This window comes from Natator depressus, chromosome 3 (genome assembly GCF_965152275.1).
Source record: "Natator depressus isolate rNatDep1 chromosome 3, rNatDep2.hap1, whole genome shotgun sequence".
Lineage (NCBI taxonomy): Eukaryota > Metazoa > Chordata > Testudines > Cheloniidae > Natator > Natator depressus.
In genome coordinates, this window is record NC_134236.1 from 156,168,990 (window position 1) to 156,183,310 (window position 14,321).

Below are 14,321 nucleotides of genomic sequence, written 5' to 3' on the forward strand. Positions count from 1 at the left end.
ATGCGTAATTTGGGATTCATTTTCTTTGCTGGATACACAACAAAATGCATGTTAAAAAATTAATTTTAAGTGAATCTTCATGTTGGTGAAATATACCAGATTAATAGCAATGCAGTTGGAGCCCTGTCTGTTCCTTTAGGCTAAAGGTCACTCATCATAACAAGGACTGCAGGAGGAACTGGAAACACAGATACTTTCTTGCAGAGGGCATAGGGAGTGGAGGAAAACGCAAAGGGAAATTCTTTGCTCTCTCTCTACACAGAGCCAGAGAGGGCTGAGTCTGTGGGAACGATCAGTGGGTCAAAAATGTGGACAATGCAGCGGCTGCAAGCTTCCACATAAGCTTTGCTCCCCCTGCCTTGGGGCAGGAGTACTTGTGAAAGAGGAGAGATTAGGCTGCACTGAACCCTGCCTACATGGTGTGGAGAGGATTCCAGTTCTGTCCTCACCCTCCCAACTCCTATATGCTTCCCCTACAAAGAAACCTGGTTATGTGGCTTGGGTTGAATTTCACCATTGCAGAATAGAGAAATCATGAAGCAGCAACACTTTACTGTTCGCTCCCCATGGTGCCCTCTCTAGCTCTCAACTACCTTACTTAGCCATGCCTCTTAATTTCTTTGTTCTCTGCAATATTGTGGGGCAGGTCATCCACTGGTAATGAACTGGCATAGCACCACTGCAGTCAATGACTCTACCCCAGCAAAAGAGCTGGCCCTTAACATTTCACTTTGTCGGTGTATTATTTAACTCTGAACAGCGTTTTTGGGATAGTGTGTACGGCAGACGCTACTCTGTCTTATTACTGTTTTCCTTTAGTGGCTCTGCATCTAAGCAATAAATGTCTCCTCTGATTTATACTATTGTATGAGGGAAAATGTTCATGGAGGCAGGTAGTTTGTATGCCACATTTCAGCCTGGTCATAGTTCAATGCCCAGGATATAAACCACTGAATACTGTGGGTTTATGAGAGCAACGTTGAAATTGTAGGGGGAGTGGAGGGGAGTGTTTGTGTGTGTGTGTGGGGGGGGATTGAGAGATGATGGGGCAAAGAGGACAATACGGGATGAAAAGGAAAGCAAGGGATGGTGGGGAGGAAGGAAGCAGAGGCAGGATTAAGAGAAAGTAAATAAGGAATTGTGGAAGGGTGAAGGATCTGGCTGGCTTGGCAGGGTGGAGGCAGGAGGATGTGAAGAGGACAAAAAGGAATAAGGACTTATCTGAAGTAAAGTACAGAAGCTTGGGACACCAATCTCTAGTGACAAGACAGACAGGACAATGACAGCCCCAGTGGTCTCATGCTCAGTGTTTAAGGTGGAAAGATAGGTTTTGTTTCACTGAAACCTGAATATAAAGGACTTATGAAAACAAGACAAGTGCAAATCCTGTGTTCTGCACTGAAAAAACCCTCCCCCTCTCTCTTTAGCATATCCCCACTCTCTTTGTTACCTGCCATTCATTCCCTGAATCTCCTGGTACGCCCTCATACCTTCTAGTGAAGGGAAGTGGCTGTACTCCAGGTTTCCGATCTGCCATGAAGGAGTGAGAGAGGTGAGAGAGGTGAGAGAGCCCTGGGTCCAGCCGCAATCTCCTTCTTCAAAAGAACAGTAAAAGCCAGGGGGGAGCTTTTCTGCAAGAGGGAGAATCCAAAAAAACACAGGAGAGCTGATGAGTGGATTCCTGAGCACAGCAGAAGGAAAGCAGTGAATGTTCTCCCAGGGTTATTTTGGAGCAGGCTGACTCTTCCCATCTCCAAGTGGCCATTTGCTGTTGCCCATCATGCCCTGGGTGACAAGGTGACAACACTTCAAGGTGTGACTGTTGGCTGAAAGAGAGGGGCAAATCCCTGAGAGTCTGGACACTCAGGTTCTAGTTTCAACTCCATCCCTTATTCTGCTCTGATCTCAAGCAAGTCATTGCACTTCTTTGTGCCTCAGGTTCCGCATCTGTGAAAGGGGGATAGTAATACCTCCCTGCCTTTGGAATGCACTTAGGGATGAAATGTGAACATTTTGTTTGCAACCCTATTTGCAGTTTTGAAGCTCACTCTTTCATTTTGTTACTGGCTTGTGCTTTTTAACAGAGTTCTGCATTGTAAGTCCCAATGTTTTATTAGTCACTGGCTTCCTGTCTCTATGGTCTGGTCTACGCTACAGAGTTAGATCGATGCAAGGTAGCTTACGTTGACCTAACTGTGGTAGTGTCTACACTTAAATTTCGCACCTGCCACTGTATCTGCCCCGGTACGCTGACCTAATAACTCTACCTCCATGAGCGGCATAGAATCAAGGTTGATGTAGTTAGGTCAATGCAGTGTCAGTGTAGACACTGCCTTGCTTATGTCAACAGTTACTGGCTTTCAGGAGCAGTCCACAATACCCCACATTGACAGTATAATTGGTACAAGCACTCCTGGTGAGAGGACAGACAGTCCCTTAGCCCATGCCTTGTGAGTCCGAGTCAGTTGGCACCGGCCAGTGAGGGGTGTCTAATTGCAGGGTAGACAAGATATTAGACTACACACACACGCACAAAGGTGAGTAAAGCAGAGTAATACCCCCTTTTATCAGGAGTGAGAGTGAATAGCAACTACACTTCAAAACAACACTGGGGTTACACAGGGTGGTTTGATTAGCAGCACAGAATGACTGGATTAGTTGAGTGATTGAATTAGCTGCTGACAAGTTGCTGTAACTCAGGCTGTTGCACCTCCACTTTTTACTTCAGCCCAGCCCCTGGATAGGCCAGCTAGCTCCATCTTAAAGCACCACTTTGTGTAGCCAATTAGTTCATTTTATCATCCATTATCATTGCATAGCTTTGAGATCTGGGACCTCTGTATTGGGTTGTTCCTTTACTGCTCTCACTGGGACCATTAGGTCTGAAATACAACTTGTGATTTTTGTGTGTGGAGACGAATTAGGGGTAATACTCGAGTTACAACTCCAGCCAATTGTGCTAGGAAGACACACCCACAGACACTGAATGCGGAGCAAGGAGTCACAGGGAAGTGATTTGGTAAAGGTCACTGGCAGCGCCATTAACTCTTGCAGGAGAAACACAGGATCCTGAACATGCATCTTGGCAAGAAAGTGAAGGAAGGATGGATTCTCCATTATGTTGTTTGAAAATGTGATTTCAATATAGCTCACATAATCCTGCTAGCGACTGGGGAGCTGTGAAGGGCAATTGAAAAAACCAAAAGTGAATGCAGTGGTGACTGACAGCCCTGAAACCAAAACTACCTATCTTCTCATGTATATTTATTTAAAGTATCTATGGCCCTCATCACTGCAGTATCTGAGTTCCACAAGATTTAATAAAATGCTTCCTTCCCCCACTTCTTCATTTGCAGGAGTAGTTTAAAAGATCATTTCCTCACTCCACCCCCGAAGTTTTCTGTTTCTACAAGAAGTATCATCTTGTCAGAAACTGTACAAGAGGCCTATCATTCAAGATGCTGAGCACTATCAATACCCATTCACTCCATAAGGATCACAGGACACAGCTCCTCACAGGATTAGGCCGTAAACTTCTCTGCTCTCCCAAAGTGCCTCACTGCTGACATAGATATGTTAAGAGGGTAGTTCAGAGTCCATGGCCTATTCAGTTTTTGGTCTCTCTCCAGGAGGCCAGTTAGTCAATGCTGTGATGATTGTGTCTGTGATGTGAACATCTGATTTTCTAGGTAGGAATTGGACTGAGAATCACCAACTCATTCCATGTTGGCCACCAACAGTCATCACATGTCCATGGCTTTCAAGAGGGACTGCTCGGGCTAGCTTTGAACTTGGGACCTACGGTGGAAGTGAAAATCTCCTTATCCCATAGCCATCCAATCTACCATAAATCAAACCTTTAAAAGTACATTTTTGGTTTTGCCTTTTAAAGTCTCCAGATTTGTGCAGCCTTCCCTACACTCTCTAAGCTAAGATGACAGAAGCTTCACTTGATTATTTCACCATCTCAGCCTCACGCTGGGATCTAGGTAACATGACAGAACCAGGTGTGCCCTGAATTCCTATTGTAACAGCTCAGTGTGGTGTCTGATTGAATGCATTTTCCTGTCTGGGATGCTGTAAACAAGCCCAAGCAGCGGGGGAGACATCTAAGCAACAAACCCTGCCTGGAGGCTAGAAAAAGCTGTAGCTCAGCTCGTGATGCACAATAGCAATAGAGATGTGTAATAAAAGCTATTACTACCACAGTGCATCTCTGTCCTCCTCCTCAAATATGTCATTATGAATTGCCGAATGTCCTGCACTCTAGATGTGCTGCATTCTCAACTACTATTGTTTAATGCTTGGTATATGTAGAAAAGCGATGGCACCCATTTATTGCCATTCCAAGGAAAGCTTTCAGGATAGAGCCATTCTAAACACGTTATTCCGATTTTTGGGATTTACACACAGCAGGCTCTCGTTAGCATTACACAGATTAGTGAGGGCTATATGCACTGCACAGAGGGAAAAAAAAAACCTTCTGGATTGAAAAGGCAATATCCACATACACATTGCATGTTTCTGAAGTCCTTAGCTAGGCAAAACTCACATTGTCTTCAGTGAGAGTTCTGCTTGATTAAGGAGAGCAGGAGTTTTATAAGGGTTGGTGAAACCTATTGTATTTGATAGCATTAGAGACAGGCAAACCTCAAAAGGTTCAAACCCCAGTGGGTATGTAAACTTGAGCTTAACCTCGGGCGCAAACCTAACCCCCCTTGTTTCTATACTAAAATTGTGCTAACTCAGGGCTTGGTCCCAGTGTCTCAGGACGTGCAGGATTCAAGCACGAGTCAAGCCAGGACCCAGGGTTCAAGCCCTATTGCTTTACAGTGTAGACACACCCCACTTGACTCATGTCCTGGGAGTCCACCAGAAGTATCCCACAATTTCATGGACTGACTTCCTTAGTTCTCTCTATCCCAACAATCTCCAGTTGACAACTGAAAACAGAAGCCACCGCCCTTGGCATGGGTGGGGGGTATCGTAGGCCAGGGGAGGCCAAGTCTTCCCAAACAGCGAGGTGTGGCCCCGCCTATGTACCACCCCGAGGCCCCCTCCTGCATCTTGCTCTTTCCCTGTAGCCCCAGCCCAGACTGCTCCTCTTCCCATCTTTGCTAAGATTCTCCCCCGAAGCAGGTTGGGGCGGGAGTGGGCCATCTGGCTGGCCCGGGGCTGCCCACTGCTCTGACTAGCCAGCCCGGGCGGGATGGCCTGGAACTCAGGGCAGCAGGGGTGGGGCTCCTCTGGCTGTGAGTGGGGAGAGGAGGGCAAGGCCAGGGGCTAGCTTCCCCACAGGGGGGGTTCATGCACCACCTATGTCCCTTGGCGTACAGCAGCAGCTCAGTGAGTCAGCATTAATCCACTGTCTTCTGATCAGCGAGCTGCAAGCACACCACTGGAGAACCTCCTGGGTTTGCAGTGGAGACCAGACTGAACAAGCCTTTTGCAAAGCGTGCTGCTTCATGGTCTTGGGCACACAGCCAGATTTTGGTGAATCTCTGGTGCAAGGCCAATAAAACTGTGGCCTTCAGCGAAAGCACCAGGAATGATCATGTGTACCAGCAGATAGCTAAGAAGCTGGCAGTTTTTCCAGACTGGTGATCAGTGCAGGGAGTGTATTAAGAAGCTGAAAAGCGAGTACCAGACAACCAGGGACAAGAACCGCACCTCGGGCAACTCGCGATCATCATGCCCATTTTATGAGGAGTTGACCAGGTCCTAGGCACTGCCCCCAACCCAACCATTCATGATGACCTAGTCAGTCAGGATGGTGCTGGGCTAGCCCCTGAATCCAGCCAGGAGACTGATGGGAGCCAGCAGCAGGCTCCAGTGAGGAATATGAAGTGACTCTGTTTATGAAACCAGTCCCAGAGGAGGCTGTGGATCAGGATCAATAGTAAATTCTAGGTCCCTACTTGGAAGAGCTGTTTGACCCCATCCCATTCTGAAGAACACTTTGCTGGTGAGCCTGCAGCAAACCCAGTGGAGACAGAAGCTGCTCCAGAGCCCGGTAACTTTCTGACTCCAATATAGTTTATTACTACAGTAATGCGAGAGATTTCTGCTCTAAGAAGCACTGCAGTAGTTATGAGAAGTTCTGGCTACCAGCATGTATCCGCTAAAGGTGGATTATATCACACCACCTTAGCACCCCCTTCCCCCTCCTCCCCTCTACCATATAGAGTTCAAAATGGCACCTGGGAATTTGAAACATTAAAAAACAGCGTTAAAGAGTATTTTCACTGCAGAGTCACAGATGTTTGCTAGGGTCATTCATGTTTTCCTTGCAGTAGTAAGGGCTTGAAATTGGCAGCTTTGTAATCAGTCCACAGTCTGTGGAGCAGCTTGGAAACAGTGAACTCAGTGTGTGCATTTGGGAAACCGTTTTCTACTTCCCAGTCTAGTCCATTTCAGTCAGAGGTAGTCCATGCAGTCTGCAGGTCACAAAATTACTTCTCCCAAGTGTGAGTGGGGTGTCTGTTTTTGTCCAGAACTGTGCTGGGTGTGAAGAGGAGGAAAGCTATAGAGTTGGGAGTGTTTGCGTGCAGCAATAACAAGCTAAGCATGTGGAAGCTAACAGAGCATCCTGTTAATTCCCTCATGGATTCTGACACAATCGTGGTTGCGGATAGCTGCAAACTTTTCCTGAAGCTGGAACTCCAGATCGTCAGTCACACTGTAGGGAAGGGCATATTTTCCAGGCCCTCTTCTATAGCTGACTAGCCCACTCCACCCATACAGGAATTACTGGTGAAATCTTATATCACGTGCTATGCACAAGGACAGACTAGATGATCATTATTGTCCCTTCTGGCCCTCAATAAAATTTATGAATCTTTACTGGCTATGGAAGGAAGTTTCAGATCCCGGGTCAAAAAAGCCTCTAAATGTGATAACACTTAAAGCATCCGATAGATCTTTAACACTGTCGCCTGCATATTTTTTCCCTGTTACTACTTGGTCTGCCAAGTTCCATCAGAAATGAAGTGCAAAAAGGGACTATCCATTTCACCACAGTAAAGAAAAAAAAGATTTTCTTGTAATGCCAAATGGCTTTTTTAAGATCATAACTGGTGGAGATCGGAATTCTGTCAGATGTAACCCTTTCAATGTAAAGAGGGGGAGAAAGGTTTGTAACTTAGCAAAGGTTTATGCAAGACAGGAGAAGGCAGGGCACTTGTACAGAGAGCATTGCATGGCAACATGCCACCTCACCATTTCTTCTCTGGGTAGCTTCTGTTGAGTCATATCCATCACCAATGCACAGATAAATCAGCTGGTTTTCCTCACAGAATTTCAGTTGGATAGTATACGGGGCCCACTAGAATTACCTATGCTTTGCAGTCATTTGGTCACTGACTGAAACCTGATATACACATTTCTAGTCTAGATGCTAGGAACACTCATTCCCCCACAGACATAAATGCACATTGCTCCACCCACACACAGAGTGGAGTTTGAGTCACCAGAGCCTGAAATGGGACTTGAGCCCTATAACAAACTTTCCATATTCTTTTATTTGGCAACACAGGAATGTGAATTTAAAAGAATGTCTTTCCCTTATCTCCAACTCCTCTCCTGCTTCTCCTAGAGCAGCTGCTTTTCAAACTTCAGAGTACTTGTGGCACCTTAGAGACTAACCAATTTATTTGAGCATGAGCTTTCGTGAGCTACAGCTCACTTCATCCGATGAAGTGAGCTGTAGCTCACGAAAGCTCATGCTCAAATAAATTGGTTAGTCTCTAAGGTGCCACAAGTACTCCTTTTCTTTTTGCGAATACAGACTAACACGGCTGTTACTCTGAAACTTCAGAGTGACTCCCTCTTCAGGTATGAGGGCTACATTGTGAATGGGGGAGAGTTTTGATCAGTCACAGGAGTGATGTTACCCTTGGGAGTTGTTTCCCCCACCCCAGGGTTTTCAGGTATGTAACTGCAGTCCATACATCATAATCCATAGCACACATAACTGGGTTAGCTCATCTGGCATCAGAGAGCCTTCAGCCTTTGATTTGCTATTCCCTCACCCGTGGAACCACGCATAGACAGCACTCTGAGATGAGGGATGCTCTTGAACCAAAACCCCAACACCTCCTGCACCAGAAAAGTACAGATCTAAACTACTGGGGGTAAATTCTTTGCTTTCGTAAAACAAAGTTGTGCCAATTTATGCCAGAAGAGAATTTGGCCTTTCATCTCGGTCTTGCATCATAGCAGCCACATTACCTAACTGGCTGTATTACATCAGGGGGCCAGCGGCTGCCTTTACAGCAATTTCCAATCCTTGTGTATGAATTTGCCAGAGAAGACATAGGATGATCCACTCCCTGAAATCTTAATTTGTTCTACTTCTTTCACTCCCCCATCATGATCCCTGTGATGACCAGAAATGTAGAGCTTCAGCCCCGCCCCCCCACCACAATACTATAAAAATAGAGAGAACAAAAGACATAAACCAGCTTGATTAGATGCCTCCAGGTTCCCTGTAATCACAGGAAGTTGGTCTTGTAGGATCCCTCTGGCTCAAGTGATCCTAACATGATCACAGGATGACTGGGGGAGAAACCAACTTTCCTGCCCATATTCAGTAGGGGAAATTCCTTTACAAGCACACTGTTGCCAATCTGTTACATCTATACATATGACCCCAAACCACCATGGTTTGGCATCTGATTCCATTTTGATTCTTTGAGGGGGGGAGGGGGATCTCTTTTCCCCGAAAGACTGTTTGATTAAAAATCAAACAGCAACATTTCTTTTCTCCAGGGGTCCCTGATTCTACTTACTCTACAAAGACTAATTGGCTGTATGCAGCAGAACCACCATGACATTTTCATTGGCCATTAATAAGTAAAGAGGTGTTAACAGACAGCAGGCTTTAGGGCTCATTTTGAGCCCGGAAAAGAGCAAAACAAAACACAAAAGAAAAACAAGAAAAGACAAAATGAGTATCTTCAAAACCAAAAGAAATGGTAGAAAAACACAAGACCTTGAACTTCATAAAGAGAGTCACCATCAGTTAATAATTTGGCTTGACCCTTTCTGACAGTTCTTTTGTGTATGTGGCAGCAATGCCCAGGGAAAACATAAAACAAAAACCCCAACAACCTACAACAATGATTCATTTTTTTCCATGCTTGAAAACATTGATGAAAATGTTTAAGTTGTCAGGACTAAATGACAACCTTAATGATGAAAAAGATTTGGTACTTTGTGTGTTGGTCTGATAAACCGACATAACTGATGTGTAAAATGTTTGATCGTTTTTTGTTCTGCAAAAGAACCTTATGCCAACAATAGGCAATGTCCCATATGGTCAGGGCAGCTCTGCAACAGCAGAGAATTTAATAATAGAACTGAATGGGCTAGTACTCATGAGCTAAGCAGGGGTGGGCTTGGTCAGTACTTAGATTGGAGAACCCAGTTGTGATGGGGTATACAAAGCCTACATTTGGCCTGAAGGGGCTAAAAGGCAATAGGGGGCTCAGGTAGCCTCCTGAACACGCTTTAACTGGAGGAGTGGGTTAAAAGGCACTGAGAAGCCCAGGCACAGGGGGTGGACAGGTAGCAGGAGAGAGAAATCCTTCTTCAGGAAGCCAGACAGCAGGCTGAGTCTCAAAGGGAACCACAGAGTGGGTAAGGCCCACAGGCAGTACCTTCTCCAACCATCGCCCCCTTTGAGAACCAGCAAATCCTTGGTCCTTTTGACTCTTTAAGTGACTGACTGGACTTCAGGGGCCATGCCCCAAACTGAAGGGTCATATAAGTAGGCAGTAGCCCAGAGCAGCAATCAGACTCGCTGCTTGGAGGACCCTTCCAGTGTTGGTTCCCACCTGGCCCTGGACTGGGACCTGGTGGAGAGGGAAGGCATCATTCCCCATACCACAACCCTTTTGGGGGTCAAGGCCAAGCTACAGGTGAAAGGCCAAAGATTCCCAGCTTACGGTCAGGGACAGGCACATCTAGTGCTCTTTTAGAGAGGGCAAAGAGCTGGAAGTCAAGTGCGCTAACCACTAGGTTTTTCGGAAGGCCGGGCAGCCTATCACACCAATGGAAACCTAGGTACTGAAGGAAGTGACTCTAGAGGTGGCGCTCTTCTCACACCCTAGAATGAAGGGTCACAGTATTATTGAGGATGCTGTCTTTCAGAGGAGAATACCTGTGTTATGTTGTTGTGGTCAAACCCAAAATTGTCTATTATTCCCTCCCCAAGAGCTGGAAATGGGAACTCAGACATCTTGGCTAAAGTCTAAGGTAGTTAATTATATTCTGCTCATGTTTTACTCTCATGGTATTTTCAGCTGGTCATAGTGGGCCAAATTCTCTGCCTGCATAACCCCATTGACTATAGATGTCGACATTTCAATGGAGGGTGAAATGAGCCATATATGGTGTATGCATTTCATGTCACTGGGAGAGGGGCATTGGCTGCTTGGCCAGCTGACCCACCATGGTGTGGGATCTGGCAGCTAGAGGCACAACCCACCCCCTAGCCAGTTAGTGTGGGCATGCTGTGGCTGGCCAGAATCGCTAGCCAGAGGTGCATCCTCCTTGCCAGAGAAACAATAAACATGCTCCCATAGGTCTGTCCTATTCCGGAAGGATGGTTCTTGGATCGTAATAACAGTCGGTACAGCTCTATTTCCCACACTACAATGCTCCTAACAGTACAGACAGGATTTCATGCACAGCAGATACAAGACATAAAACACATACATAGATGATCCATTTATTGGGCTGGGTAAGTAATGTACCATCCTGCTAGAAATGAAGTGAAATATAGTCAATGGTAAAAAGAATTCTAGTAGGCACCATTTATTGTTTTTAATTAAATATTAAAATACAATAAAAATCCCATTACTTTTTTTTTTAAAGCTACACTTGAAGGTTTTTAGACAAAAGGGGGATTTTTTGAGATCTGTAAGTGAGAAAATTTTAGGTGCATTTTAATTTTAATGCAGTGTTTCAGAGAAGGGACTGGACGGCTCAGGAGACTGGTAATGTGAAACACAGCTTTATTTAGGTTGCCAGTTCAAATCTGCTTGAGGTCAGCAGTGATGCTACATACAATGTTATCATGAAGACCTGTTTGCTGTGAACCAGTGGGTATGTGAACAGTGCAGCTGGGAGTGAGCCTCCCAACCTGGGAAGACAGACTCAGGCTAGCATGCTAAAAATTGTGTGGATGTTGCAGTTTGGATGGCAGCTCAGGCTCTCAAGCCCACCTGACCCCCTGGGTCAGAGCTCGGGTGGCTAGCCCAGGTCTCCGCTGGATCTATAACATCTATACACTGCTATTTTTAGGGCCCTAGCCTGAACTGAACTAGTGCGAGGCTGGTAGGCTCACTAACAAATTTCACCTCACATGGTAAAAACTCTAGTGGTCATGTCAAAAGTTAACCATTTAAAAGCTGTTTGGTAGCCTATAAGAGCTATGCTGGTGATCCTAGTTCAGATGCCAGCTATCCATTGCATAAAACTTATGACACCATTGACTTGACTGGCACTCTTGCTAGCAGCAAAGAGGGTGGAATTCTCCATGGTCTCCCATGTTACTCCTAGGCTAGATATACAGTAGGATCACTTTGCCAGTGTAGGAATACAGTATACTATACCGGCAAAGCATGCCAAGTGTGGACAGAGCTTATATGGGCAAAGTTTACTTTTGCCAGCATAACTTAGTCTAGTTCCCCAGAAGAGAAGTGAGCTATACTGGCAAACATGCAGTTTCATCACTATATCTGCAACTATACTAGAGACTTCGACCAACACAGCTATATTGGTCAGGGATCACACCTCATCACACCCTGACTGACCTAGTTATGCCAGCAAAAGTCTGTAGTTCAACCTGGCCCTAGAGCTGGTCCCGCCACGTCAGGATTGAGGTACATAGAGGGCAGCACAGGAGAAGCTTCCCCAGTTTGCTGTCCTTGATGTACCTGTTTTGTGGAGAAACAGAAGAATTCAGTCTCCACGACTGTCAATCCAGCACCTTTCATTAGCACTGAATTCACTTCAAAAGGTTGAGAAGAGTCAGTGTGCTGTAGATACAATGCATGAGGTCACAGATTTATCTAGGACTTGTCTTACTACAGTAACAACTAAAAAAAGACCATGTATGACAAAGCCCACTATATAGATGTCTCTGGAACAGTACAACCATTGATGAAATATTCAGGAGTGTAGAAATTGTCATCACAGGCTATGACTATACTGTGAGCTAGGGGTGTGATTCCCCATCTCACATACACATACTTGCACTGGCTCTCGTTGAGCTAGCACAAGTATAAATAGCAGCACAGACACAGCAGCCAAAGTAGGAGCAATGGAGGCATGGCTAAGCTGTGCCGAGTACATAACCGCTGGTTTTCAAGTTGGTTTCTACTTGGCATGGCTCAGCTATGCCTCTGCTGCCTCTACCCGTGCTACCGTGACTACACTGCTGTTTCTATTGTGTTCGCTCGAGGAGCGCCAGTGCGAGTATGTGGACAGGAGCAGGGGAATCCCACCCTTAGGTTGTAGCATAGACATAGCCTTAGACTACAGACTGCCCAGGAATGGCTATTTAAATAAGGAAAAGGAGGAAGAGCAAACAGATATTTTTGGGAGGAAGGATTAACTAGTGGTCAAAGCATAGGACTAGGAGTCAGGAAAGGTAGGTTCTTTCCCAGACTCACTCTGTGACCTCAGACAGGTCACTTCCTCAGTTATAAAGTGGGGTTAATATGCACTTTTCACACCTGTATAGCTATTCCCCACCCCCAGTTTTGTGATAGACTTTGAGATCCTTGGATGGCAGGTGCTATCAGAGAGCAGCTTTATGATTCTGTGGGCAACTGGTATAAAAACCAGAATTACCCTGTATTTCTAATCAGGATTTTGGGACTGCCAAAGTAGTGAGAGTGCCTGAGGAATCCATCTCAGGTTTTACCTGAGACCTTGTGCATGCCAGTGAAGAGACACTTGCCCAAATAAATTTGTTAGTCTCTAAGGTGCCACAAGTACTCCTTGTTGTTTTTACTTTGAATGAGGATAGTCAATTCTAGGTAGACATCTAGATGTGGCCTACAAGACTGTTGTTTCTCTGCCTATTAGCCTTCATGTGTTCATTCAAAGCTCCTGTGATTTGGGAAGCAACATCTAGCTCCCATTTTCCAGAATGGAGGTGAAAGGATGTAAACTGGGGGTCAGAATTTACTCACTGCACATATCTCCCTCGTCCTCTCCCTCTGCGCAGTCCCTGATGAAATCACATGCCTGTCCCAATTTGATTACTGTTCCATTCCAGCAGTTGAAGGAACCCTGTAGGGCCATTTTGGAGCCAGAAGAAGATCCTAGAGAGAAGTAAAATTAGTCAATTAAGATTGCTGCACCCTCTTTTCCAGAGTACCCTCTTTTCCGTATCCCTACTGCAGTGTCTGCTGGGATCCCAACCACATGGCCACAGAATCATGAAAGTTAGAGATGCAGAAGACTTAATGGATTATCCACTCCACCCCTCTGCAAATACAAGAACGTTCCCAGCAGTGCATATCATCATGACAGAGGATTAGCAGTTCTGCCCTTTCTTACCTTCTCAGTCTTGGTCACCATAGTGTGTTCATTATGTTAGAGAAGCTTCTCATTTCTCCTTATGCCCAACAGTCTGCGTTAAGTACTCAAGGCATTTTTAGTGTTTTTATGTGGGGGGGGGGGCAGAGCTGATACTTTAGAAAAAGGGTTGAATTCCTACTGTCTGTGTTGCTGTACTTCTGAAGAACGTGGTATGTCAAACAATACACGTCATGGATTTTTAATTGTGTGAAAATTTCCTGCTAGCCTGACAGCCCTGAAGATTGAGGTGCTTTCTCTGAAGCACAGGAACAGCAAAGGGTTGCAAACAGTGCAAGCTTCTTCTACACCATCCTGCCAGTATGCCTAACCTATGACATGGAGGCATCATACTTCTAGGAGTTAGAAGACAATTTAGCATCTGTTGTCCTGATCAATCCTTGCCTCTCTCTCCCCTCCCCCCGACAGCAGAGAGTGCCAACAAGGAGGCCAGCTGTGATGTGAACCACCATTTACTGGGATGTGAAAATCATCAGCTCATTTCATATAAGCCAAACAGTGTTTAGACAGTAATGGCTTTTAGTTAGTGCTGAGCTAAGCTGCAAGATTTTATAGCCTAATGATAATTCCCCTTCAGACATCTAGACAATGTATGTTCTGATGTGGGCAACTTGGCCACCACAAGGTAGAACTGATAGTAATAGTGGAACTGGAGTTGTGTATTAATGTACATTCCTTGTTTAAGACTTTAGTTACCATATACCCTA

General features: G+C 45.5%; 1 protein-coding gene across 1 annotated transcript in view; it reads right to left on the bottom strand.

Moving 5' to 3' along the window:
- The window catches only part of ALK (ALK receptor tyrosine kinase), a 527,922-nt gene that overhangs the window by 117,786 nt on the left and 395,815 nt on the right, over nt 1-14,321 (bottom strand). The window contains exons 6-7 of the mRNA XM_074949139.1: nt 13,206-13,337; nt 1,491-1,631 (exon numbers count right to left, since the gene is read on the bottom strand). Of these exons, the coding sequence (XP_074805240.1) occupies nt 1,491-1,631; nt 13,206-13,337 (273 nt within the window). The remainder of the gene's footprint in view (nt 1-1,490; nt 1,632-13,205; nt 13,338-14,321) is intronic.